The sequence below is a fragment of the Haliaeetus leucocephalus genome, unplaced genomic scaffold, assembly GCF_000737465.1.
Source record: "Haliaeetus leucocephalus isolate CR32 unplaced genomic scaffold, Haliaeetus_leucocephalus-4.0 Scaffold306, whole genome shotgun sequence".
Classification (NCBI taxonomy): Eukaryota; Metazoa; Chordata; class Aves; order Accipitriformes; family Accipitridae; genus Haliaeetus; species Haliaeetus leucocephalus.
The window spans coordinates 10,395,679-10,422,017 of NW_010972742.1; the positions used below are offsets into that span (position 1 = coordinate 10,395,679).

At 43.2% G+C, this 26,339-nt stretch overlaps 1 protein-coding gene across 4 annotated transcripts in view; it reads left to right on the forward strand.

Annotated features, from left to right (window-relative positions):
• Positions 1 to 26,339, forward strand: part of SLC31A1 (solute carrier family 31 (copper transporter), member 1) — a 26,467-nt gene extending 128 nt beyond the window's left edge. The window contains exons 1-7 of one of the 4 annotated variants that reach the window (XM_010571065.1): positions 205 to 376; positions 4,358 to 4,629; positions 16,153 to 16,214; positions 20,737 to 20,894; positions 23,253 to 23,325; positions 23,720 to 23,888; positions 24,938 to 26,339. In XM_010571065.1, coding sequence (XP_010569367.1) covers positions 20,781 to 20,894; positions 23,253 to 23,325; positions 23,720 to 23,888; positions 24,938 to 25,139 — 558 coding nt within the window. In that variant the 5' untranslated portion in view covers positions 205 to 376; positions 4,358 to 4,629; positions 16,153 to 16,214; positions 20,737 to 20,780 and the 3' untranslated portion in view covers positions 25,140 to 26,339. Of the gene's footprint in view, positions 1 to 204; positions 377 to 4,357; positions 4,630 to 15,845; positions 15,929 to 16,152; positions 16,215 to 17,087; positions 17,195 to 20,736; positions 20,895 to 23,252; positions 23,326 to 23,719; positions 23,889 to 24,937 lie in introns of those variants that run through there. The other 3 variants (XM_010571067.1, XM_010571064.1, XM_010571066.1) reach the window with 3 other exon arrangements.

Here is a 26,339-nt window from a genome sequence, read left to right on the forward strand (position 1 = left end):
GGCCGGCCAGCGGCCTCGGCGGGGCCTTTCGGGGGCCTGGGGGGGGCGGTCTGCTGAGCTGGCCGACCTCGCTGAGGTGCGGAGGGAGTCCGGCGGCCGTACGGAAAGCGGCGCCCGCAGCGGGTCCCCGGCTCCCCGGGACGCAGGGGGAGGCTGCCGCCCTGGCTTGGCGGGCGGAAGAATGTTTGTTCCCAAGGTGACAGCTGGGCGCGCTGAGTCGTCGTGTGCCGTCCTTGCTGCTGCGAGCGCATGCTGCCGTTCTGCCCCAAACCCGAGGGGAGCCGAAACCCCTCCGGGGCTCGGTGACTGGCCTGTCTCCGGGGGATGGTTTCATTGCTTTGCCTGTGCGGCTTGGTACCGACCCTGCAAACCTGTGGTACGCTCTCGGTACGGACAGGTTAGCGACACATGGGTGCTGTTGTGCTCCAGATTCGGTTCTCACACTTCTGAGTTACCGAAGGGCAACAACTGCTGTGTAGTGTGCTTTCTTCTTAGCATCAGAATAGTTTCTTGGTTTTAAAAACAGCTGAGCTGGCCCTCGTTAAGCAATTTTCCACCTTTGCCTTGTAGCTTGAGAAATACGCTTCTTGTTTGTTTTTTTTTTCCTCTTGAAAAGCTGGCATCTCTAGGTGCTTTGTGAGACCCATTGCTTTGTCTTTAAATTCAGTGCTTCAGAACCAGATGATGTTGAAATGCAGCAAAACTGAATGCAGGGGAGAGCAAAATGGCAATAAGGGTTGAATAATTTCCTGGCTTTGGATGTTTCCTGGCACTGATTGGAAATTTGTAATAATAGTTACTTTTAGGATGTTTGAGTCTGAGCACGAAGTTGCCAGGTCTGTTGTAGCACTGCATTTGTAGTTAATTTGGTTGAGTTTTATTGCAATGAGAATACAGCATGATTGGGATATCGGTGATTTCACTTCTAAAGGGAAAAGACTAGGGGGAGCATTAAGTAGCTTTTTTATTGCAGAATGTGTGATTATCTTAGAATGAAACCTACAAAGGGTCAAAAGCCTCATTTCTGATAAAAAAAAATAAACCCAATGCACACACATGATAGTTATGCAATAATTTGATGTGAATTCCTAGTGGGAGCAGATTGTTCCTATCTTGATACAGCAGGTGGACATGAACTTCAAATAGGAGATGTGGTTCCTGTGTGCCTTAGGTGAAGAGATAGTGTGTTGCTTTACCTCCTTCCATATTTCTATCATGTAGGTGGTCAAGATTGGTCTTCACCACTTAAAAAAATCTCTGTGGTTAAGTCCTAGTGTCACACTTGAATTTAGGGTTTTTTTAGGTACAGGTAATGTTATGTCTGTACGCAACTTTTCCTTTTTCTTTTCTAGTACAAAGTTTAACTTGGAAGGAAAAACTTAACGGTTCTGATGCAATCAAGGATTCCCATCCTGTGAACAACCTTTTAGCGGAGAATCTGACGTGCTTTCCCACACTGGGATTCAGCACTGGCAAGTCTTAATGTCAGTGAAGTGGGTTGGTAGCTGGTAGGAATACGTACTGCAGCCTTACAGCAAGCATCACATCTAAGTGCTGTCTTAGCCACTTGTCGGGGTTTTTTTATTTGAGCTTAGTTCATAGCCCTCTTCTGCAATTGAGTTTGCAGTGGGCTTGTGGCTCCATGTGAGTTCCCAGTCACGGACCAATTTTTTCCTCTTTGTGCTCAAATTCCAAGCTTAGAATGCTTAATAGTATGGCATTTTGTGCAAAGGTGGATTAAACTCTCTTCACAAGTATTTATTAAATTTACTTTTAATCTGTTTGATCTTAACTTGCCTCTGCTTGAGCCGGAGGCAAATAAAGCTTTTGCAGTATTTTTCATGAGTAACAATATGTGATCTTATAGGGTAAGTTAGCGTTCAATTTAATGGTCCCAGTTCATGTAATTTATGATGTAATACTTCCTGAGGCTTTCATCAAGCTTTGGATTATGCATTGCTTTTTTCCCATCCTTCATTAAAAAGGGGGCACTGGAAATAATGTGTAAATATTGCTATTTAAATGCATGTTGGCTTCATAACTGTGGATGTGTTGGTGAAGCTGACTGTAACTGCCCTGCTGCACAATACAAAATTAAAGAATAAAAGTGATGCTTTTTGCTGTGAACACAAAAATTTTTGCAGTAAGCAGGTTTTTTCTTCTTCCACTCCTCCCCCTTCCCTGAAAAAAAAAAAAAAGGATTGAAAAGAATAAAACTAGCAGGAGTTGCTGGCTCTGACACAACTTTGTATTGAGAAATTTTGTATGGCTGTTTTCTACTGAGATTTTGCTGCTTGTTGGAAGTTACAGATAATTATTTTAATTTCATACCAGATTTCTAATTTAGAGCAGTTTTTTTAACTAGGCTGAGAATTAGAATAATTTCTGCCAGTAGAGAGGAGGAATTAAATAAGCTTTCCATGTCACATTTGCATGTTTGCTTTTTTGTTTTAAAGTTACAGTCTCTGCCACTGACTCTGACTTGCAGTGGTGCAGGGACAAGAAGATTTGTCTTTTTTTTTTTTTTTTTTTTTTTTTCTTCTCTTCCCTTTTTAGGAAAGAGGTCTGGGAGGATTCCTCTCTCTCTTAGCCCTTTACAGTGTAACTTCAAGTTTTGGAATAGTGAGACATTCTACCCCTGAACAAAAGCTTAATGCCTGAGAAGGGAAGGTGCTGAGAATACTAATCTTTAATGGTCTTCTGGTACAAATAGATGAGACGATCTACCGAATTCACACAATGAGTTTTGAGTCAGGGCCCTAAGGAGCTTCCTTTCAGCTGTCTTGGTTTCCAGTCAGACATTAGGTCAGAGAGAAGACAGAACTTTTTGTCTTTGAACTAAAATGTAGTATTTTCTCCTTTCCTTTTTTGTTTCTGTATTTGCTATAAAGACCTCTCTACCCAACAGGACAATTTCATGCCTCTGCAGACCTGCCTTCTCCACGCTTGGCTCAAGGTCACCCTGAAAGTTATCAGTAATCTGCATCAGAATTTTGTGAAGTTGAGCTGAAGCAGACTGCCAGTGCGAACTTCTCCAAAAGTCTGCCAGGAAATCATTGGGAATCTTGGCAATTTTTTCTTAGGGAAGGCTGAAAAAGACTTAATATAGTTTATGTTGCTTTTCTCTGGGAAATCCAATCTTAGTTAATCTACTCCATTGCCTTTTGTTTCAATCTAATTTTCTGGAAATGTTCCCAATCAAGTCCTAGGGGACCTGAGACCAGTGATTTTTTTCACTGACTTTTTTTTCAGCTGAAAGCTGGAATCTAATGCAGAGAATAATGGGACTAGTTATTGTAAACAAATTAAACTCCTATTTTGCTGCACTACAAATTAACTTTCTAAAGCCTTTAATTTGTCGGTCCTGGCATTAGATTTTTCTGGTTTAGAAGCCAATCTAGAAGTGGGAAGCTGTGATGAAATACCTCCTTTTTATCCTTCCTTCTCTGTTTCTACAATCTTTAATGTTAACTTCCCAACGTAGGTTCACAATGTCTTTTCTTCCCTCTGTCTCACCAGTTCATATCTGCAAGGGTCCTGTTGATTTCCGTTTGCACTTGAACAACTGTGATTGCTAGCTATAACAATTGCTTGTGTGGAAAATATTTTAAAATTTTCTTTTTGCTCTTTCACTCTGCACGTACTTAATATTAGAAGATCCCACAGTCATCGTTGTACCACATATGTGAATGTCATTTATAATCTGTTTAAAAAGTTGTACATTGTCGTGGTTTAACCCCAGCCAGCAGCTGAGCCCCATGCAGCTGCTTGCTTACTTCCCCCTGCCCCTGAGTGTGATGGGCTAGAGAATCGGAGGAAAAAAAGTAAAACTCATGGGTTGAGATAAGAACAGTTTAACAGAGCAGAAAGGAAGAAACTAGTAATGATAATAATAACAATAATGAAGTGACATAATAATAAAAGGATTGGAATACACAAAACAAGTGATGCACAATGCAATTGCTCACAACCCGCTGACCGATGCCCAGTTAGTTCCTGAGCAGTGATCCCCCCAGCTGCACTCCCCCCAGTTTATATACTGGGCATAACATCACATGGTATGGAGCATCCCTTGGGTCAGTTTGGGTCACCTGTCCTGGCTGTGTCCCCCCAACTTCTTGTGCCCCTCCAGCCTTCTTGCTGGCTGGGCATGAGAAGCTGAGAAATCCTTGACTTGGTATAAACACGACTTAGCAACAGCTGAAAACATCAGTGTGTTATCAACATTCTTCTTATACTGAATCCAAAACATAACACTATACCAGCTACTAGAAAGAAAATTAACTCTGTCTCAGCCAAAACCAGGACATACATGCATATAATCTGTTCACTCTAATGCTTATCTAAATTAATATAGGAGATCATGGTAGCTCTACGTCATGGGCCAAAATGTTGTAAGTGATTGAGCATCTTCTATTCTCACCGGGTGCTTGGCACATCCTGGTATCAAGCCTGAGAAGCTGGGAGAAAACTAGGAGAAGAATACAGCTGTTCTGCCATGAAACTAACAGTGAGTGCACCAAGTTCTCTCTTGAGACTTCGTGAGAGCTACTTCACTTTAACAAAGCCTTCTTTTCCCACATGTGCTCATTAGTTATCAAGGATTCAAATCTCCTTCCTCTGATGAAGGTACATGAGCTTGGAATATGAGCTTTGTGGTATGTTTATCTGATCTTTTGACTAACCTGGATAAGAGAAATCCTGACAGTCTTGGCTTTTTTTCTTTTTTAAACAATTCATCTCTTCTTGGGGGAAGGACTGTGTCTTGTAAATACACTTTCAGGCTTTTTTTTACCTTACAGATAATTTGATTGGACTTGGATCTGTAGGATTAAAAAGTACTTTCAGGGCACCTCTAAGATGCAGTGCACTTCCTGAGCTTACAAACTGATGCTTGTTAGCCAACCAGCTAGCCTGCTCCTTTGTGAGCTTGGAAGAGCAGCTATTGGAAAGGTATATGGTGTCAGCCTCCTGACAGAGATGCTCGTCCCTGTGATCCAACCTGCTCCTTGTCTGATTTCTTTCAAATGGTGAAGGTACTCTGTATGGGAAAATAGAGCAGGTCTGTGCTGTACTGGTACGAGCTGAGTGCTTGGCCTCAGTGTGCTGTGCAGCTCAGCAGCTCCCTGCAACTTCTGGCAGACTTCCTCCATATTGTGTTTGGATGGAGGCTGCACTGAGAGCCAGGGATCTGATCAGTCAGTTGCCACCTTGGTTAACTTTTCCTGATCTGAAAGGAGCTGTACTAAAGAGACTTGACAATGTATTGTCACAGCTTGACTGCATTTTCAAGCTTGCATCCTTTACTTCGGAAAGAAAAACGCTAACGAATGTGGAGCAGACTCAAAGCCAGTGCTCCCAGCAGGCAGACGATCCCAGTTCATTCTCCTTCAGCCCTTGGGAAGTGACCACAGTGGCTGTTGTCAGTGTAGCACTCCATGGGAGGGCCGTGAGATACCATGCGTGTTTCTGATATGGTAAGTCAACCCTTGTACATCAAAGTGATAAGGGAATTAGAAGCGCAAGCACCTGAGGAACACAACCAGCCTTGGAATACCGTGGAAGTAAAATGCAACCCACAGTGTTGGTCTGGTTTTCTCAGTTGCCTTTTTTATAGTTCCCTTGTTTGTCTGAGCTCCTGGTGTAATGGATTTGACAAGAGAGTGAGTCATGATTTCTGGGTTGTCTGCCAGGATAGTTTTATACAAATCAAGTTACTATTGGCTTTGGTGGCCTTCATAACTTGGAATAAAACATTATCTCACAAGGATGTACTGAACCTTAATGTTTAAAGTGGTATCAGGTGTGACTGAAGTAGGCCGGAGGAGTATGTTACAGGTAGTGTCAAAGTGAAGCCTAAACAATTTAAAGGAAAGATAGTTGGCAGTTTTACAGCTGCCCTTGTGTTCCTGCTACAGGTTTGGTTGTACTTGTAAAGCCATTTTTGTGCTACTCTGTTCGTGCAAGGCATAAACAGAGTAGTGTCTATAGGATATCCTGCTATACGGATAGTAAAGCCTAATACGCTTTATTTTTTTTTTTTTTTTTTTTTTTGCTTCTTTGGTTAGACATAGTAGTTTAAAAAACTTTTTGCCAGCAGCATGACTTTCCTTAATATGCTGAATTCCTTAAGTAAAACCCTCCAGTACATCATGATAGTAGGATCGTGTGCACTGCTTGCCAGTTGATCCCTTTTTGTGTAACTCTTGCTTTTGATCTTGCTTGAAATCACTGCCCCTAGAATAAGGACACTTGTGTTGCAGAGCACAGTACAGCTATACTTCTTGCACTTTTCCTCCTTTGTCACATTTTTTTCTTCCATAGCAATTGCTGATGCCAGCTTTCCCATCAAAGTGGTCAGGGAGCCAGCTTCCCTGACAGGATTTGTCTTGTACACATAGCATAAATTGTGCAGAAATTCTTAACGATATCTGCCTTGTTATTTTTTATCGCTTCCCCCAAGCTCCTAAAAACTGGCCTATAGCTTTGAGAACATCGCATTTCTTCATTATGGGGTAGATACTAAAAGGAACTAAGCTTGCTTTGTTACAATGTCCAAAAGCAAGCAGAACACTAATTTCTCTGACAGAGAAATTAATGTTTGAAACATGTTTTGTGTAGTGTGTTTGAAAATAATCTCTGCAACACATTTAATCTGGTCAGGGAGTTCTAAAATCTCTTTGCATTTTTGCAGAGATCTCATGAGGAAAACTCAGGAGTTACTTTTGCTGTTACGTGGATCTTTGTGAGCATCCCAGTCCTTGGTCTGATCCTAACATGATTGGCTTATGCCTTCAGTGGGCTGCATAGTCCGAGCAGTAAATGTTTATCTTGGGTCATATGAAGTCTTTGGCTATAACAATAGGGATTGTTAATATTTTGTGAGGGATGGTTTCACCCAGAGTAGAATATAGCAGAAATCTCTGCTGCTTCAGCCCTTACCCCTGTTTTGCACAGCTTGGAGAAGCTGAATATAAATATTTCCCACTGACCATATTGCAAGTAATGGGTCTGGTTTGAAATAGGCTGCAGGTCAGGCAATAAATAGGCTTAAAGTGGAGTAAAAGTGATCATAGCTAAATCCGAGCAGTAGTTAATGATTAGCCTTTGATATAGATAATGATACATGTTCTGCTTGTCAGCATTATCTGAAAGTTTAGAAACTTTGATCTGTCTCAGACTTGTTGCCTGTTTGCAGAAGACTGCTTTCCTGGAGTCAATAGATGGAAAACCTGTCTCTGGAATAGTAAGTACTCAGCTTTTTTTTTAGCTGTGAATCATTTCTGCTTTGGATTAGCAGCTCTGTGGCAGTCCAGGGGTTTGAAAGCTACATGAAAAAGGCAGTGTTCGAAGCTTTTTCCCAGAGTGGTTTATAGTCATTCATAACTAAAATAAAAAATCTGTTGATCACTATTTGTTCCAGCTTTCCATGCCCTAGAGGTATTCCTGTCAGAAAAGTGTCATAAGGCCAAGGCTTTTCCAAAGACAAGTTCCTTCCCAGAGAATGGCTTGATTTGATTGCCCTTTCCCTCTTCTTGATATCTCAGGAGATCATCTACTTTGCTGAGTTGACAAAGACTGAAGGTGGGATTGTATTTTTGCATTTCCAAAAGTGAAAATGTAGAGGTGCTCTGTTCTATGGACTAGGACTATGAATTTGTTCTGTGAACTCGTAGAAGTGTTTGTGTTACTACCTGAAAGCTATTTATATGTCACATGTTCCATCCTCTTGCTGTTATCCAAGATCAGGGAGCAAGAGTAGGAAAGTGCCTCTGATGATGTGTATTTTGGTCTTAACCATCTGTTGAAACAGAGATCGGCTTCCTGGGCTTAATTAAAAACACAGTGGAATGGATTTTGCTGATGATGACCTGTGTTCTACCTTGCATTTTGCTCAGAAACAGCTTTCGGCTTCTCAAAACAACAGGTGTTTTGAACAATTGAAGCACAAAAGAATTTGTTTCTTGGCTGTGGTAGAACAAGCTTTTGTTTTCAGGGAGAGTCATAGATGGTGATGCAAAATGAAATGAATACGCATTCATTTCCCTTCTGCAAGCAGGAAAAGCATAAGTATTTTTCTAAAATTCAGTCTTGCAAACCATTGGGTCTTTAGTGAAAAGCCTACATTTAAAAGGTGACCCTGACATGCCAGAGTAGGAATTGGAAGTCCCAGCATATATCCGTAGGAGCTGACATCAACTACGCATGGCTATTGCAGCAATGCCTGGCACAGGCTGGAACGTGACAGCTCCAGGGAAGGTGAATGGTTGAGTGACCACCTTAAAATGCTGCATCTGCACATGGACAGCATCTAAGGAGTAATTGTAGACCAACTACTACTTAAATACGAAAAGAAAGGAGTGACATGTGCTCCTGGGATTGTTATTCAAGGAAGTTTTCACATGTGGTAGATGCTAATGCACAATGAAGGTGTTTCTCTGTGATGAGTGTGTGGTAGTGCTGGACAGGGAAAAATGTATATTAATTGGTTAAACCAATAGGTCTTGTATCATATGTGTGGAATGGATTCCTAAAACTTAATTAACAAGGAGTTCTGGAGGGTGGTTTTCTTCTTGTCCAGATCCTCAAAACACACCTGAAATCTAGTTCAGAACTTGTACAAATGTTGGCTTTTCTGGGCTAAGTCTGGTTATGATGTTGAAAAACAGCCAGAAGGGGAAAAAGGAACTTATTTTCCGCATGTACAAGTTTGTGTAAATGCCTAGGTTGTTATCAGCTGATCCATTAACTTAAAACTATCTTTGTTATCACTGCACTGCAGTGCCTCAGGCACTGCCCGAGTTCACTAGAGGGAAGATTTCTCTGCCAAAGGATTCACAGGATGTTGAAGTAGAAGAGCTTTTTAGTTCAAGTACAGGATCTGTAACTGGGTCTAGAAATGATGGCCTTGCTCTCCAGAGCACAGAGCAGCTCCTTACCATATCTGCAAAAACTGATAAATCCTTGATATGTACAAGTTATCAAACTACATGTGCAGTTGTCATGCTGAGGGGGTAATAAGGGTGCTGACTGGGCCACCTGCTCCAGCTGAGCCTGCTTGAGCAGAGGAGGTGGACTAGATGATGTCAGGAGGTCTCCTAAACCACAGCAGTTCTGTGACTGAAAATCTTAACTGAAAGTCCTCCTGCAGTGACATGTGGAACAAGGGCAAGTAGGGTAAGATCTGGGAATCTTCTGTTGAGTCTTCTGAATCATCTGTGTTCATGGACTTTAGGCTCCCTTTTACGAGGCCTGTAATAAACCGATGCCATCCATTTTATTACCCTTTTAGCATTAGTTTTATCTACATGAGACAAAGGTATTTATGATGTTTCTAGATAGCATTTGTAATCTTGCATCTGTATTAAAGGCCAGGTAATGCACTTTTAGGACACATTGAGTCACATTGCATTTTTGCAGCTGAGGAAACTTTTGCTTGCTTACTTGGGCATGCACTTGCTGACTCCTGGTTTCATTTTGTGTCTCCTGAGATTATTTTACAGTCTTGCTGGGCCTGAGGCTAGAAGGCACCGTTTTAAATAAATCTGGTCAGAGCTGTTTATACTGTTTAGCCTGGTATGTGTCCTTCCCACTTCAGCAAACCATGTAGCAGTGGTTTATCAGGTATTAACTTGCAAGTAGTACCTTGTTTCGCATCCTGACATATCCAGCGTTCCTCATAGATTGAATGCTTCTGTATGTGGCCACTGAAGGGTCACAAGCAACACTACAACTCCTTACCCTCTGGACAGAGACACCCTTTTTCTGTGAGACAGACTGGCTCCTTTTCATATATACCAATGGTGCAGGTGGTGTGAACCTGCAGGAATGTGGATGATGAGTTACTGAGCATGATGGCGAATCTTGTGCACAGAACATGATTTTTTTTTCCACTTTAACCTTTCCCTTCAATTAAAAAAAGTCTGCTGTAGGTAGAAGAATGCATGCTAGAAGCTGTTCTTGATTAGGGCATATAAAATAGGAAGATAAATTCTTTACTAGGCCTGGGTTTTCTAAGGAAGCAGAAGTCATCTAGGATACAGTTCCAAATATTAACTTTTTTTTTAGATTAAAAAGTTTTTGAAGAGTATTGCAAGGCTCAGGACTCTGTCCCACTTGTTCCTTAGCATACGGTGAGGTAGCAGGATGTTTCCTGCTCTCTGGCCATATGGGTCACATCTCCCTCATTGCCCTTCCTGTGCTTGGTTGTGTAACGTCTCTGCAGAAACTGCCACAGAGGATAAGGAAGTATCTATTTATTCAAGAAGCTATGTAATCTTGGAAAATATGGGTCACGTGGAACTTCTTTTCTCTCCTCTCTTCCCTGCTGCTGTCCCGTTTCTCTCCACTGGTAAGCAGGAGGGCTAGGCAGCTTTCTTCAGCTGACAAGTGAGCGCTAAGCAGTTTTTAGCGAGAGGGTCCTCTGGTGATTTCTGACCGAATGTCGTGCATGGTAAGCAGACTGCACTCAGCTATTCTGGCATCGCAACAAGGCCTGTTAAGCCATTGGGATTTAAGCCATTCTGCCTTATCTGTGCTTAAACACAGCATGGTCTCGGAGGGGAGGGGGAGGGCAGCCTTCAGGTTTCTCCTCCCTGGATGCTAGATACTGGGTATTTTGTGACATGGGTACATATTGTTGTATTACTGTTTCATACCCTTAATGATTTGGGGAAGAGAGATGAAGCTATGATAAAGTGGCCTGCCAGACTGTGGTCCTAGGGTAATTGCTTCAGAAGTCTTTGACGTGCACAGGGAGTGCTGAAGAGGTTCTTCTGTAGAAGCCTCCTGGGAATTGCCTTTGATGGAAACTTGTTAGTACTAGCTCTGAATTCATGCTGGCGTTGGCTATAAGGAATTTTGGTGTCTGACCTGCTTTTGTAGGAGCCCTTTAGCCTGGATGATTTATAAAGAAATTGTAATGTAGCATCCTCTGTCAGTTTTGGCATCTCTAATGCCATGCTTTTCACTCCAGATGAGTGCTTGAGTCAGCTTTTTTATGGTATCTTCTCTGCTTTGGGAGCTGTGGGACTGGCATTCGCTCCTCAGGTCTTGCGTGTTTTGAGGTGCCTTATTTCTGCTGCTCTCCAGAAACGTCTGTGCTCTTGGGCGTCAGAAAAGGGGGATGACTGCCTTATTCAGCTAGACAGAAAGGAGAACAATAAACAGTGCAGAGCAAATATAGCATCCAAAAGGCTAGTGGTGGAAGAAATAGAGAAATGAAAACAGAGAGGGGGGGAAATACTGCATATGTACAGAATGAAGAAATCGTGCTTGAGATGGGCTTGAGCATGGCAGGTCACTCCTGAATGCAGAAGTCACAGGCCTGCTGCAGAACTGATCTGCTCTGGCTTTGGCACCCGATACGACGCTTGCATGTCCTTGTTTTCTGTGTGCAGCGAGAAGAGCTGGCTGAAGATGGGTGCTATTCTGTTGGAGCTGGAGCAGTAATGTGAAAAAAAGGGGAAAGTTTTGTGACACTCAGAGATGAACTGGCAAACTTTGAACTATTGAAGAGAACCTAACTGCCTTTTAATTGATACCACTTTTGCCACCATTTGAGTTCACTGTCTGCTCATGTAGCATCTCACCTTTCTGAATACTGACTATAATGTTTATTGGCGTTTGTTAGCAGTAAAAAAACCAGCTTGCAGTTGACATGTCTGTTCCTGGCCGCCTGCTTCTGGTCAGTGGGTGGGTGGCTCTGGGCCAGGCAAGCTGTGCTTTGTTCCCTGAACTACACTTTTGATTTGCTCAGCTTATAATAGTCTCTCTGGCTAGGGTTGTCAAAGATGGCCTTCTCTCTTCAGATCCTTTGAAACTGTCCCATTGGGGACTTCAGGTTAATTTGGGCTCACTTGGGTTGAAAGTACTCATGTTTTATCAGGATGGTAGCAGGGTACTGCTGGGGTAGCAGAATACTTCAGTTCACATCATTTCTGATGTGTTTCTCCAAAACTTGTTTGCTGTGTCCTGCCTGGCTGTCCTTTGTGTGGATAAGAGCCATGCACGCACGGTTCACCGACCGTCCTCAGCCTCATGACAGCTTTCAGCATCTGTCCCTCACCCAAAAATAACTCCCTTGAGCCATGCTTCTGTGACAGATGTGCGCTCAGCAATGTCTGCAAAACAGATGAGCAGTAGGCTGCATTTTGCAAGTCTGTACCCTGTGGTGTTCACAGGAGCTGCCACATCCAATTCCGGTGTCATTCCTAGTATTATGCCCTTCCTACTGTTTTGTATTTGTCAGGGCAAGGACTGTGTTGTATTTGCAACAGCATGAAAATGATCTAGTCAGAGGTACCCACTGCTGTATTCTGAGCCCAAAAGCCTATTGCACAACTTTCAAAAGCGTTTTCACTTTTAGCACTGTATAGGGGATGGTAAGAAGCAGCTTGTGCTGCTGTGCTGAAGAGATGGTGTTATTGTCTCATGCCCTGCCAATAGTGGGGCAGCCTGGAGAGCATGTGTAGGTGGTGACCTCAAGATTTGGCCCAACAGTTGGAGGCATGGATTGGTCTCTAAGATTGGAGTTCTTCTTTCAAAGGAAAAATTAATGTTCACTAGTCTGTGTGGGAATGTGTCCAGGATTCCCTTGTAGATGAGGGGAGCTTGTACTGATTCCTGTGCTGATGTAGTCTCCCCTGCATTGCTGACCTAGAATTTGTGAGAAAAAGAGGCAAACCAAGGAGAGATGGCATTGGTTCTGTCACCTCTTGCTAAAGGTCGATGTGGTCATTGTGGAAATAATCTTACCTGCTCTACTGAGGCAAGGATTGAGAGGTTACCAGCACAAGCAGAAGAGTCAGGATGGGATGGGATGGAATAGAATAGAATAGTTGGAAGAGACCTACAACAATCATCTAGTCTAACTGCCAGGTTGTAGCCTGATGGAGTTTGCGACCCTTTGTGAGAGAGTAGAGGCTCACTCTTGAATCTCAATGCAAAGCTTTATGTGTGTTCCAGGTGCTTGAACCTGGACTGTATCAGACTTCTCTAGCAGAAATGAGGTTATAGCCAGGAAAACATTGGCAAGGACTCCTCAGTTTTGCCATGTTTCCCAGGAGTATTGTTCATTTATTTCTTTTCCATCTCCTGTAGTTTCAGTATGGCTGGGCAAAAACCTTGTCCAGAGAGGAATCTGTTTGTTGCTTAGCCTACCTAACTCACCGTTATTTTTTCCATCTGTACACATCTATTCCCAGCATTTCTCAGCCTTTCCTCCAGTGTTATCACTCTTACAGTCTTAGGTTTTCTGCTCTGCAAGCTTGTTTTCTGCTGCCTTTCACTTCATTGGGCCTGTTAGTAATGACATGGGCTGGCATGATGCTCCACTTCATGAAGTTCAGTGCATTGTCCTGTAAAGAACAGTCTGTCCTTAGTTATTTTTTTTTTCTTGTTCAAAGATTCAGAGATTTCCTGAGGAGTCTGCAGAAGCTGGAAGATTAGGAATGGCTGTCCCCTTCTAGGGAAGCAGATCAAGCAGGGTGTCTAACAGAAAGTGACCAGACAAGTTTGCTATGAAAATAAACTCCATCAAAGGGCTGTGATTGTAGCCATGCTGAGAGGAAGAGCTCTGGCCCCTCCTCTAGTAATGGGGATTGTGCTAAGTGAATGTCACCAGCTTTGCCTTAGTTGCATAGCTGAGTCTTGCTTTGGTTCAAAGCAAAGGACAGGACCTTAAGGGTTGAACCAATGCTGATACTTTTATCAACTTCTTTTAATCTTCATTTTAATTAAAAGTTGATTAATGTGTATAACTGTGCTTACCTGCCAAATCATGTTGTGCAACTCCAGGAAGCCTGTGTGAGCCAGCATCTCAACCGGAATCTGTAGTCTGAAATTGGACCACTTTTTTTTTTTTTTTTGCTATGTCCACAAGTGCTATGCAATAGTTACATGTGGAGGGTGCAACCTGTCTCTTGGGGACAGAGCAACTCTATAAGGAGAGGGACAAACGTGCATTGGTACAAGTGTGGAATGTGGGAAAGAAACACAAGGATTTGGTAAGAATAAAAGAGGCAAACAGTGGCAACCAGGAGCTCTGAAGGATGGAGGTTTGCAGCTCGCATAAGTGTGAGAAAACAGCAAAATTACTCCACTTGGCAGGGCTCTCTTGTGATCTTTGCAAAGACCTGCAGACCCCCCATGAGTTCCCCCAGGGACTGAGGAAGGGGCATGTACTTGCAGACTGTGATTATTGGCCCCACCTGTGTGATCTGGCTGTGCTACAGAGAACCTGAACTGAACTCTGGCTTAATCCTTCACCCCTAAACCTCCCTGTGTGGGTGGCATGAGGCTTTTCTCCACTCTCCCCCTATCCTGCCTCTGCGGTTTGTCAGGGTCACTTTAAGAAAGGGTCTATCTCAGCCTGGGCAAATACTGTCAGTTGTGGGCATGGGTCATGAACAATGGAGTGTTTTTGATATGCCATGTAGTCTGCTGTGACCTTCAGCATCCACGATTGTGCTTAATGGCTCCAGCTGGGGATCCTTGATGGGGGTGATGACAGAGGATCAGTTCTCCTGTGTGGCTTACTCCTCTCATGAAAAACTAATAGCCCTGTAGGTTATTTTTAAAAGCCCATTCTTCTGCTTGTATTGTGCATGATAGTTGCCGAAGAGCTGGTCTCTACATGCTACCAGCTTGGCTGCGTCTCCCTTCTAACCTCCCTGCTGACTGCTTCCATCTCTGCATGTCGCAGTCTGCCCAGACACCGTCGCCTTTCGAAGTTGAACACAAGATGTTGTCCATAGCCCTACTCAGCCCCTTTTTTGCCCATCATTCTCCACTCCCTGCTCTCTACCTTCTGGCATCTCAAGCTGGACATCCTCCAGAGTACCTGTTTTCTTTGTTCAAAAGCTTCTGAAAACCATCTGTATAAATAGCTCAGCTGTATCCCTTCTGCTTACAGGTGGAGAGGGAGACTGTGCCTTCTGTCATACAGTGTGTTTTTCTGCTTGACTCCACTGATCTGACTTGAATCGATTTGCAAGCTTCTCTGGTCATGTACAAAACCCAGGAAATACAAACTAATGCGGCCTGACAGCCTAACCCTCAAAATGTATCGGAGCTCCTCTCCTGAGCTGTTTCCTTCTCTTTCTTGCTCTTTATCTGAACCCCTTCTAGTGTGTCGAGCTTTTAGGAAGCCTTAAACTTCTGGTAAAGGCTTTTGGTTGGGACTCTAAGGTAGTGACGCAGTACCAGGCCAAGCCACACAGTTTTGCTGTGACCTTGCAAACATGCCTTAAATTCTTAATATAGCACTAAAAGCTCCCTCTTCAGGAGTTGTGCAAGGGAAAAACAGAGGTGTGCAATTATGAGGTGTGCTGGGCACAGCACAGTCCCTCCTTGTGTGTCTGAGTTCCAGCCTGGTGTTGCTGAAGTTGTTTGGGAGAGCTCTGAGAGGAATTTTGGCATTGGAGAACGACAGTGTGTATCTTGTAAAACACATTATATTACCTTACTGAAGAATGATCTATTTGTTCCCAGTATCTTTAAAGTGTCTCTATATAGCTTGACCCAGGAGGGCTCTGGCTGCCTTTGCTGGATACTCCTGCAGTGTGAATAGGTAGAATTGGTCTGTCCCTCTGCTGTGCCTTTAAGCAGCTCTGGAGCTAAGGCTAGGATCCTGGAGGAGTTACAGCAAATCCACCCATTTGGAAAGGAAGCAGTTAAAGTTGTCAAGTTTGCCAGGAAATTGGATAAACTAGAAGCAGTGCTTAAGCCTCATGATGACTAGCTCAGACCATTCAGTGGAGACCACAGTTAGAGGCAGTGAACAGTGCTGTAGTGTCTACAGGCTCCCGGCTTCCCCTCCCACCTCCATTTACAGCACTTTAAAAAAAAAAAAAAAAAAAAAAGGATTGGGCTTGAGACCACAAGCTCAGAGCCTGTGAAGCTCAAATAGTCTGCCAGCTGTACTGCTGTAAGTAGAGCACTGATAACTTTTGGTGGTTGCCTTTTCCATTACTCATGTGTTTTATATGTAGCGTTCCTTTGTGTCATGCAGGACTGAGATGTATGTGATGTGCAAGCAAGAGATCTTTGCCTTTCCAACTTGCTATTTTTAATCTTTCCCCCTTGGATTTCTCTCAGGAGCTTTCATTTTAATTCTTAGTAAATCTTACCAGGTCTTTTTCACTTCTTCAGGAGAAAAGAGGGACTGCCTGACCCTGTGCTTGCTGCCAAAAGCATTGGTGGAAGGACCTTAGGTAAGAATCACTCCAGCTGTGCTGAGACAGAAGTCTGGAGGCTTCTGTGCAGGACCCAGCCCTTTCAGCATGGCTGGCGTGCTTGCTGCCACTGTGTGCTGGGCCACTGCAGCAAGCACCGTCTCTGTTGAACAAGTAACTAGTGTAAAGGAGACTGAAGAGGTGTTTTTTAAGGCTCCGTTCCTTTTGGGCAGAGCCAGTGGAGTTAGTTTTATTTCTTGCTTTTTCAGAACTGGCATGGGAAAGATGAGGCACTGTTTTGAAGGGAAGAGTTTGCTGCTCTAATGGGCATTGATTTAAGGCTCCATTGTTAATCCTGTTAGACTTCTGATTTGGAAAGGGGCATCATTCCTTTTGAATGTGGCTTTAAGGAAGCTCTGTTTGCACACTGTGTGTCAGACTGAGCTGATTTGTAAAATACTTTCTGGGAGCTTGGCAGATCCTTCCCATAGTCTGTCCTGTTTCTGCATGTCCCGTGTTTCTGCATGAAAAAGTGTATCTCCCTTGGGTGTCCAGAAGGCTGTTTGCCACAGGAAAAACTCTGGAGTGGCAGGATTCTGGATTAACAGGGCAGAAGCAATAGATAGGGAAACTGTGGTGGAGGTTAGGTATAATGGCAGTCATCTCATGGCTGAGATCTGCTTGAGAAGACTGCTTTGTGTTTGGCATCTCAGCAGGTCCAGCTCGTTAACCTGTTGTTTCTGTTGTGCACTGGCATAAGATACCTCTCTTTCCTCCCCTTCTTCGTGCCCTGGACTTGTGAACATGGCTTCCTTGTATGTGTGAGATGAGGCAGCACTGGTTAAATGTTGGTGGAGGGTGAAAGTAAGTCCTAACGCTGAACTTGAGCTAACAGTTTGTTGTTGTCTGCTCCTGGCTGCACATCTCCCTGAACCACCTTGGTTTGCTGAGCTGCTGAGGTGGCATTGCAGCAGTGGGATAGAAACCTCTATCTGAACAGAGCCTACCTATGTGCTGAGGTCAGTCCTGCTCCAAGATGATGGCTTAAAGTAAGAGAAGTGCTGTGTGTAGCTCTGAGTCTTGCTGTTTTCCTTAAGAATTTGAGGTGTCATGAAATGGAGGTTATGGCTCCTCTGACCTGGGGTGACAGCACTGAGAGGGAAAGAAACAAGCCCTGGAGAGAATTTCCTCATTCCTCTCTCCTGTCCCACCCTGTTTGTTTTCTTATGTGGTAGGCTACTGCAGGGTACAAAAAAATCCTTGTGTGCATGCGTCCCTGGTAACCGTGCAGCATTGGGGCAGGTGCACCATGAGATCTGTGCCCTTCAGGTGTGCAAATGCTTCGAAATATCTGAGCCTGCTGCAGCCACAGTCTGTTCCAGATTCCCTATCCAGGGTGTGCTCAGTAATACACTTCAATGCCTCTCTTTCTGTGCAAACATGTGGAGCAGGCAGCAGTCAAGAGATCAAGTCATCCGTTCAGACAAAAATACCTGCTGCTGAACTGCTGGGTTTGTACAAGACTAAACATATTTAAAGAATTTGCAATAATAGAAACTTATGTGTGTGGACTTTTTCCTCCAGGTATGGAGTCAGCCTTTTTAAAAACAGCACCCTTCTTTTTGTGATACATACAGCTCCATATCAGTCAGCTTTCAGCTTGTTTCTTGAGAGAAAGCAAACCAGAGACTTGCAGCGTGAAAAATTACACAGCCATTAACCTGTTACTGCTGCTGCCATAGATACTGTTTTTTACCCCAAGGCACAGGTAGAGACCTCCTAAGTTGTAACTCAGAGACTGATTGTACTGGGGTGTTCCACTGGAAGTGATCTATTTTTAAACAGAAATTTATCCATGTGTTGGTTACCTTTAGTAACACAAAAGACAGCTGAAGTGCCTCAGTTTAGTTATTTCCTCTTGTGCTCCTTAATATCCCATCCTTTTCAGGATCTCTTAAAACGTCTTTCAGTGTTGGGTAACTGCAGTAGGGGGTTGGGTTTGGCACTGGAGTGCTAGTATAGCAGGGTGGGAAGGAGCTACACAAGTGAGCATCAAGCATGCTCTTTGTAACCTGTACCAAGACCCTGCCCACCCACATGCAGCCTCTTGTGAATACTTGACCTTGTTGTTTGTTAATACACTGTCAATATCTAGAGAACACGTCCCCTTTTTCTCCTTTTCTGAAGACCAGTGATGGTAAATTAGTGAGAAGTTGGACACAACCCCACCACAAAGGGAGTTTCTAATCTGTAAACAGCTAGGTCTTCTGTGGAGCGTATTGGAACCTGCAGGGTTTGGGAGGAGCATGAAATCCTGAAATGAATAAGTAATCGAATTGAACAGTAGTCACTAGCGAGAATGTTGCATCCAAAGCAAAAGCAATGTTATCAGTCAACTGAAAGAAGAGGAAGGAGATGAGATTTTGGCTGGGGACAGGGGAGGTTCTTACGTTACTTCTTTCCTCTTGCAGCACACTTATCTTTGATCCTGTCATGTAAAGCACTTTGGCTGTTCTTCTTCCTTTCCTGCTGCAAAAGGCAATTTGAAGTTTGTGTGTCTTGGCAGAGGATTCCTTTCCCAAGTGTTTGTGTTTTGGGACTTCAGTTCTAGCGCTTGAACATTTCATGTCTGGAACAGTACAATCTTCAAAGCTACGCTATATGAAAATCACACCATTTGTTCTGCAGGTATCCTTTGGTAATGCTTTTCTGTGTCAGGTGAGCTGCTTCTTGCATTAGTGTCTCTTTTTTTCCTCCCCCAAACATTTTTCTGAGCTGTTTTTCTAGTCCTAATATTCACGCACAAATTGGGGGCGGAGTGAGCTAAAAAATATTAGCAGAAATATGGACAGGGAATACATTCTGGTTTTAGCCAGTGTCATTAGATTATATCACAAGTTAACTTTCCAGGGGAATTATTGTGAAGTTGTCTAATGCAATAAATTCATCTGCACAGAGATGCAGAAAATACCTGAGCTGTGTATTGCTGGTGTAGCTTATACCAGCTGACTGGGGTGCATACAGGTGCTTATTTGCATTATTTAATTTCAGTGTTTGTGGGGTGTACTAATTCTTTCTCTTGAGTTCTTCCCCAACACTGCTGACTTAAGTTTCCTTATCTTCCCCAAATCTTTAACTTCTCTCCTTGCTCTTTTTAATTTAACTCCAAAGCCTTTTGAGATCACCCCCTGTCACTGGTGCTCTGCAAGGCTGCACTGGCAGTTGTGTTCTGGTCCACCAGTGATTCCTGTACAGCTGTGTCATAAGGTCACTGTCACAGACTGAACCAGCTCCAGCACCAACTGGTTGCCATTTGGAGTTTTGTTTGCTAGTGCTGCTTTCAGTTTAGAAAGCTCTTCTAGAGTTTCATTTCCCCTTTCCGATCTAAATATATTCTTACCTAACTGTTCACACACCATATTGTCTTTTAGCTTAAAAAGCTCTTTTTTTTCCCAGTTGTAAACACTCCTGATGATTTGTCTGGAAGGAAGAATGTTTCCTTTTTTTTTTTTTTTTTTTGTTTTTAACTTTAATTTGAGAAAGTATCTGTACTTTGTTTTTTATTTCACTTGGTTTTACTTGAGTGCTGGACTAGACTGGGAGGGTACACAACATTCCAGAGAGCATCTACTGCAGCAGTGTTGGTACTTACCTATCTTTAGTGGTATCTCACCTGGACTATGTTAGGGTTGCCTTTGCCTGGATCTGTCATGCTGACAGATGCTGTCATTTCAGGACTGACTGGTATTCCCAGGTTGTTTTCTCTCCTGTTGCTGTTTCCACCTGGTGACTTTTCATTTCACGCCAGAAATTGTCCCTGATTCCATGCCAAGTTGTGCTGGGGTGCAGAGTGCAGAAGCCATGTCCACATTTAACCACAAGATGTATTTTTATTTTTAATGTAGTGTGTCCAGACATACCTGATTTGCAGTAACCAGATTAGGGATTTGGACTGGCAGCCTTTTGAGTGTTTCTCTCATTGTGTGTAATGTGATTAGAGGGGAGATGTGACAATGTAAAGCTCATGGAAATGAAACTGGATTGCCCATGGCTATTGCAGACCTTTGCCTGGTGATAGGTCTTGTACCACCTAACGTAATTTCTTTGTTAAACATGTTCCCAATAAAATGTATAACTGTCAATTAAGAGAAATATTGTAATCTGATCCTTTAGTATATGCAATTTAAAATGGGGCTTGCCTCTTGCATGACTGCAATTGAGAAGAGACGGGTTTTTTCCTCTTACAGATAAGAAATGTTCCTTTATGCTGAGCACTTGTCCCCATGTGCTACCTCAATCAGATTAGGCTGCCTTTCTGGCAAGAATGTTTAGGATGGTGCAGCAATACGATGATGTAAAGCTCAGAGGGACACACCTCCTTTAAATTGTCCTGCTGGCTTTGCTGTGTGTTCTCTGTAGTGAGAGTGCAGGACCATGAGGATGCTCCACAAGTTTATCCAGAGGCAGTAGTTCTCAGTGGCTTAGAGTATTTTCTCTTGCAATAGCAGTAGAGAAACCATATTCTGTTTAGAAAAGTGCTTTGTTTTGTTTTGTTTTTCAGGGTCCCACTTTTCTACGTGCCTTTTGAATATCTCTGTTGTAAAGATGTCTCACAATCACCACATGAACAGCTCCATGTTGCCAACCATGCATCCTCCTGAACATCACCACTCAACAGCAGCCCCAGGACATAGTCATGTATCTGACATGATGATGATGGTAAGTGAAAAAGTCATAATTTCTTAAAAAGATATTTTTTTCCTTGTCTGTGGTTCAGAGTAACTTGTCATCTTAAAGACTATGCTCTTGAGAATCAGAAATTAAACTTAGCTTTGGAAGACATGAATCAATCCAGTTAAAACACAGACCCCATTGTGGCTCTTCTGGAATGGAGTGGCATGAGGTGATATGCAACACGAAATGTATTTCATAGCTGGAGATCCTTTGGCAAAATGGTCTTTTCTTGCAAAAACCTTTCTAGCAGCCAGGCTGGTGTCTGCTCTCTAGCCAGCTAAAGGCGGAAGTGTAAAGTAAGCATTCTCCTGCAAGAAACGGAGATGGATGGAGTTCTCCAGGCTGTTAGTGTTAGCAAAAGCCTTAACTGGCATTGAGGGGATTGCACTCTAGTACGATGGATTGTGCTGACCTGCAGGTGATCATTCTGTGTGCGCTTTTCCTCCTGAACTTTTAAGTATGCACTTGGTTTGGGGACCAAAGTGGTACCAGGGCTCTTTGCCACGTTGGCGTTAAGGCTGTGTTGGTCCTGAATCCTGCTGCTTTAGCTAACTTTGATTTAAACAAGTTCAGACTTGCACATGCTGGCATCAGTGAAGCTTTGCGGAGATTCCGGCCAGAGTTTCCATGGAGATGACCGTAGGATCTGTGTTTGTGTGTAGCCAGTTCTAGGGACTTTTTCAGCTTTTTCTCCCTTTTTAAAATACTTTTGGAGTGAGTTTCAGATTATTAAAACATGACTCTTTATGGATAAACTTTGAAAGGAGGGGAGAGAGCATGCATTTCCGTTTCAAATGAGAATATACTCAGGAGCGTATTTTGCAAGCCTTCAGTTAAACTTTGCCTGCCAGCCATGTGCCCCGAAGAAGGAATCAAGAATCGCTGCTTCTACTTATATTGCAAACAGTATCATAGCAGAAGAGGGGACTAGAACAGCCTTCCCCTTTGTGAACGTGGCCCATTACAAAGCCCAGTAGTGCTGGTGGAACTTGCGGTCCAGCATCGTCACTGATGTCCTTGTGAAGCTCTTCACGTAGTCTAACAGCTAAGTATTGGCACTCTCTGATCTGTTACTTTCCGTCTAAATGCTGTTTCTTTCTGAGGGTTAAGTGCTCTTATCTTCAATGGGTAGTTACAGGACCCTGCCTTAACCTGCGACTGAAAACTGTGATTAATTGCACAAGATTTTGAATTAACATTGCACATAAAACCATCAGGGAAGGAAGTAAATAGGTACAGCATCTTAGATAATAGATGGAACGCATTTTAATGTATGCATATTTCCATTCCTCACTTGCACCAAGTAACAGGCTCTATTTCAGCTGTGGTTTCTGGAACTAGGCTGTAATGCTCTTTGGTTTGTGTGTTTTTTGTTTTAAATGTAAAAATGTTAAATTCATTAAAGAAATAGAACTACTCTCTAAAAGATGTTTTATAGTAATTTCTGCTCTGGGGGTAATGAATGTCTGCTGATTCTTAAGGATGCTAAAATTAATCATAATTCTGATCTTCAGCAAATAACCTTAATTAAGCAAGGAGGGGAGTTCAAAGAGGAGTTCCTCTAGCTTAGTGAGTACTTTACATGTGAAAACATTGTATGCAGCTGTGGTCAAGACATGCTAAACTGCAGTGTATTTACCTGGATAGGAAGATTATATGAACTTCAGCTGGCTGGGGGATCGTTGATGTCTCCCTTTCCCACATCATTGACTATGCAGGTTCAGGAGCCCTTATTTCCACCCAGGGGAAGCTGTGGTCCTGCTTTATTTATAATAGTCCTTGTTGTACCTGTATTTAGGTCTCTATTTCCCATAGGATATTAGGAGGTTCTGTAGGGAGACAATAGTCTGCTGGCACAATGCAGGATGGGACCGGAGGATTCAGCTATACAGGCCCTTATCCATATGAGCCCACAGGAGGTCAAGGTGGGGAGAAGAAAGTGCCCTGTACCCCAGCCCATGAGTAGTCATGAGGAGGCAAGGGTGAGCTCTAGAGACATCCCCAATCCCTGACTACTTCTGATGCTGAGGAGAAAAGGAGCTCCAAAAGCAAGAAGGCACTTTTCTGTAGCAGTTACTGTAAAGGACAGTGCTTTCTCCCCAGGGGCACTGCCCAAAAGAACTGCCCACTAGAATTGGAACCTGGAGCATCTTTAGCCATGTCTCACTTGTGTGTGTTACACTAGATTTACAGAAGAGTTTCTTCGAGTCTATCTGGTGACCAACTGAAATGATCTAGGTTCTTGTCATAATACAAAAACCTTTGCTAAATCTTGTTGTGAGCTCTAGCTCAGGATGAGCTAGCTATTCAGGCTCATTTTGATGTTCTTTACGTTTTGTGCAGGCAATGACTTTCCACTTCAGCTATGAGAATGTTCCATTGCTGTTTTCTGGACTTACAATCAATACTCCTGGAGGTTAGTAAAACTGTTGTCTACTCCAAACAAAAAGTTTGTAGTTGATTAATGTTTCAGGATTACCTTGCTATTTATGCCAAAAATATGCAGGCACACTGTGTTGCATCTGTTTTAAATGGCGTCTGTGGGGTGAAAGAAAAAGGGAGATCTTTGTATCATTTAAGAATTTGACTGGTCTTATTAGCAAGTGTGATTGCTGGTTTCGCTTCATGGGTGAAATTCCAATTAGTGTGTGGGTGAACTTCACGTTTACCATCTGTACATGCATGCACACAGTGCCCAGCCATAGACTGCAGTGTGACGTGCTTGTTGAATTACACAGTGCATCTTCTGACATGTTTTGAAGCAAATTTCTTTTGTTGCACAGATACAGTAATGTTTCCTCTTTTGTCAGAAATGGCTGGTGCTTTTGTGGCTGTCTTCTTCCTAGCCATGTTTTATGAAGGCCTTAAGATTGCCCGAGAGTGTCTGCTCCGTAAATCCCAAGTCAGCATTCGCTACAATTCCATGCCAGTGCCAGGTCCCAATGGCACTATCTTGATGGAGACGCACAAAACTGTTGGGTAAGAATTTCACTTCATTGTAAGACAAATTTCTTCAGCAGCTGACAAAGGCAAAAACTGTGACAGAAAAAACTTTATGCAGCCAGTATTGCTGTCTGCAAAGTATGTTGACTCCAGCTGGGACACTGCTTGATGCTGGAGGACACTGTGCTTGAGTCACTTGGCCACCCTTTAGGATGGGGGAGTACAAGTCTTATGAGGAGTGGCTGAGAGAACTGGGGTTGTTTAGCCTGGAGAAAAGGAGGCTGAGGGGAGACCTTATCGCTCTCTATCTGAAAGGAGGTTGTAGCGAGGTGGGGCTCAGTCTCTTCTATCAAGTAACTAGTGATAGGTCAAGAGGAAATGGCCTCAAGTTGCACTAGCGGAGGTTTAGATTGGATATTAGGAAAAATTTTTTTACTGAAAGGGTTGTCAGGCATTGGAACAGGCTGCCCAGGGAAGTGGTTGAGTCACCATCCCTGGAGGTATTAAAAAAACATGTAGACAGGGTGCTTCAGGACATGGTTTAGTGGCATGGTGGTGTTGGGTTGACGGTTGGACTCGATCTTAAAGGTCTTTTCCAACCTAAACGATTCTATGATTTTATGAAAAGGAGGAAAGCAGCAAGGAGTCAGATAAGCTTATTTTTTTGCCAGAGCAGTAACAAACATATTTGGGGAGTTCCCAGGAACAGAATTTGGGTGTTATAGCCAGCAACCCTGACAGAAAATACTCAGGATCCTTCTGTTGACAGGTAGTCAAAGCCTCTACTCAGAAAAGAAGCCCTTCTGCCTATTCAATGTGGGGGTAAAATAAGCTTGTAGAAGTCTGTTTCTCAGCTAAAAGTTTTGTCCTCCCAGCAAGTACCATGCTTTCTTTGTTATCAGTTAGCTCTGTGGGGAAAACCACATGCAGAAGTCCATGTCCAGCCTGCTTTGTTATCTTCTCTCACATTTCACGCCCACCTTGGCATCCTATCAGCCTAAGAGCTAAGTTTTCTCTTTAGGGATGTGTGTTTTGCAGCCTGTGTCTCATGGATGCTGACTATTCTTTGGGTTTTGTGTTCTCAGGCAGCAGATGCTGAGTTTCCCTCACCTCCTGCAGACTGTACTGCACATCATTCAAGTCGTAGTCAGTTACTTCCTCATGTTGATCTTCATGACGTACAATGGATACCTCTGCATAGCTGTGGCAGCAGGGGCAGGAACGGGCTATTTCTTCTTCAGCTGGAAAAAGGCAGTTGTTGTGGACATCACGGAGCACTGCCATTAACACCGGATGCTGCCCAGAAGCCTCTCCACCCCACTGCTCTCTTGAAGTGCAGCCATCACAAGGACTGGATCATTCCTAAGCTGAAAGACAAACAATATAAAGAAAATCAACTGGAATTCACCACAAATTCCTAGCTGGGGTGTAGGGATGTGAGGAGTTGGGATATGCTGCTCCCCCTTGCTGCAGGCTGGCAGCAGGGTTGGCTCTTGAGGGTGCCGTGGTAGCCATTCTTGGCTAGGATTTGCTTTATTCTTAGATTATGCTGTGATTGAAATTAGTTGGCTGACAGAAGTATAGAAATTATTCTTTAAAACAAACAAACAAAAACCATTTTATTTTTAAATTGCAAATGCTTATCTGTGAGGGTTTTATGAACAGTACGTAAAGATCAAAGTTGCCAATAGAGCCTACGTGCACAAATGGCTATTTTAATTTTACTTTTTTTTCCAATATGTACATAGTGCCAGGGGAGGAGATCTCCCTGGACTTTGGGGCCAGTGACACCTTCTGATGCAGAAGGAGTCAGCCTCTGAGGAAGATTTGGTGCTGCACATCAGACATGCTCAGGTGTGCCCTGGCAAGGGAGTACTTTGACATAAATATGTGACCCATGTGCTTCAGAGGGGTTCCAGATGAGTCTGTCCTCCAAGCCCATCAGAGCATGATGAGTGTTGTTAATCTTCTGATGTATCCAGCAGCTTTACTCAGCTTCAAGTGATAATATTTGGGTTTGGCTGCTTTCTCTTCCCAATCATGGAAATATATGGAGTAGATGCAGGACAACATTTGCGTTTTTACAGGGAAAAAAGATTTTAAATAAACCATTGAACCTGCATTTACTTCATGTTGAATTGCACCTGGATGGATCTAGAGCTAGACTTTTGGTTTACTAAAAATAGCTTTGTAAACGAGGCAAGAGCTAAATAATGATTTCATGACACTAAAGGTTACAATGTCTGAGGGCATTCCTTGATTGAGATGAGAGAAATAAAACAACCGTGTTCCTGTAAAGGAGAGATTTGGCAAGAGAAGAAGGAAAAGATAGAACTAAAGCAGCCTTCAGTCTCTTCTCAGGTGAAATTAGAAGCACCTTAGGCTGATGAAAAAGTATTCCTGACCCAGATGACTGCTCTTTGTCTTAATAATCATGCTGTGACCGTGTTAGCTTGGAGGTGCAAGAGTTACCAGTGCCAGTAATTG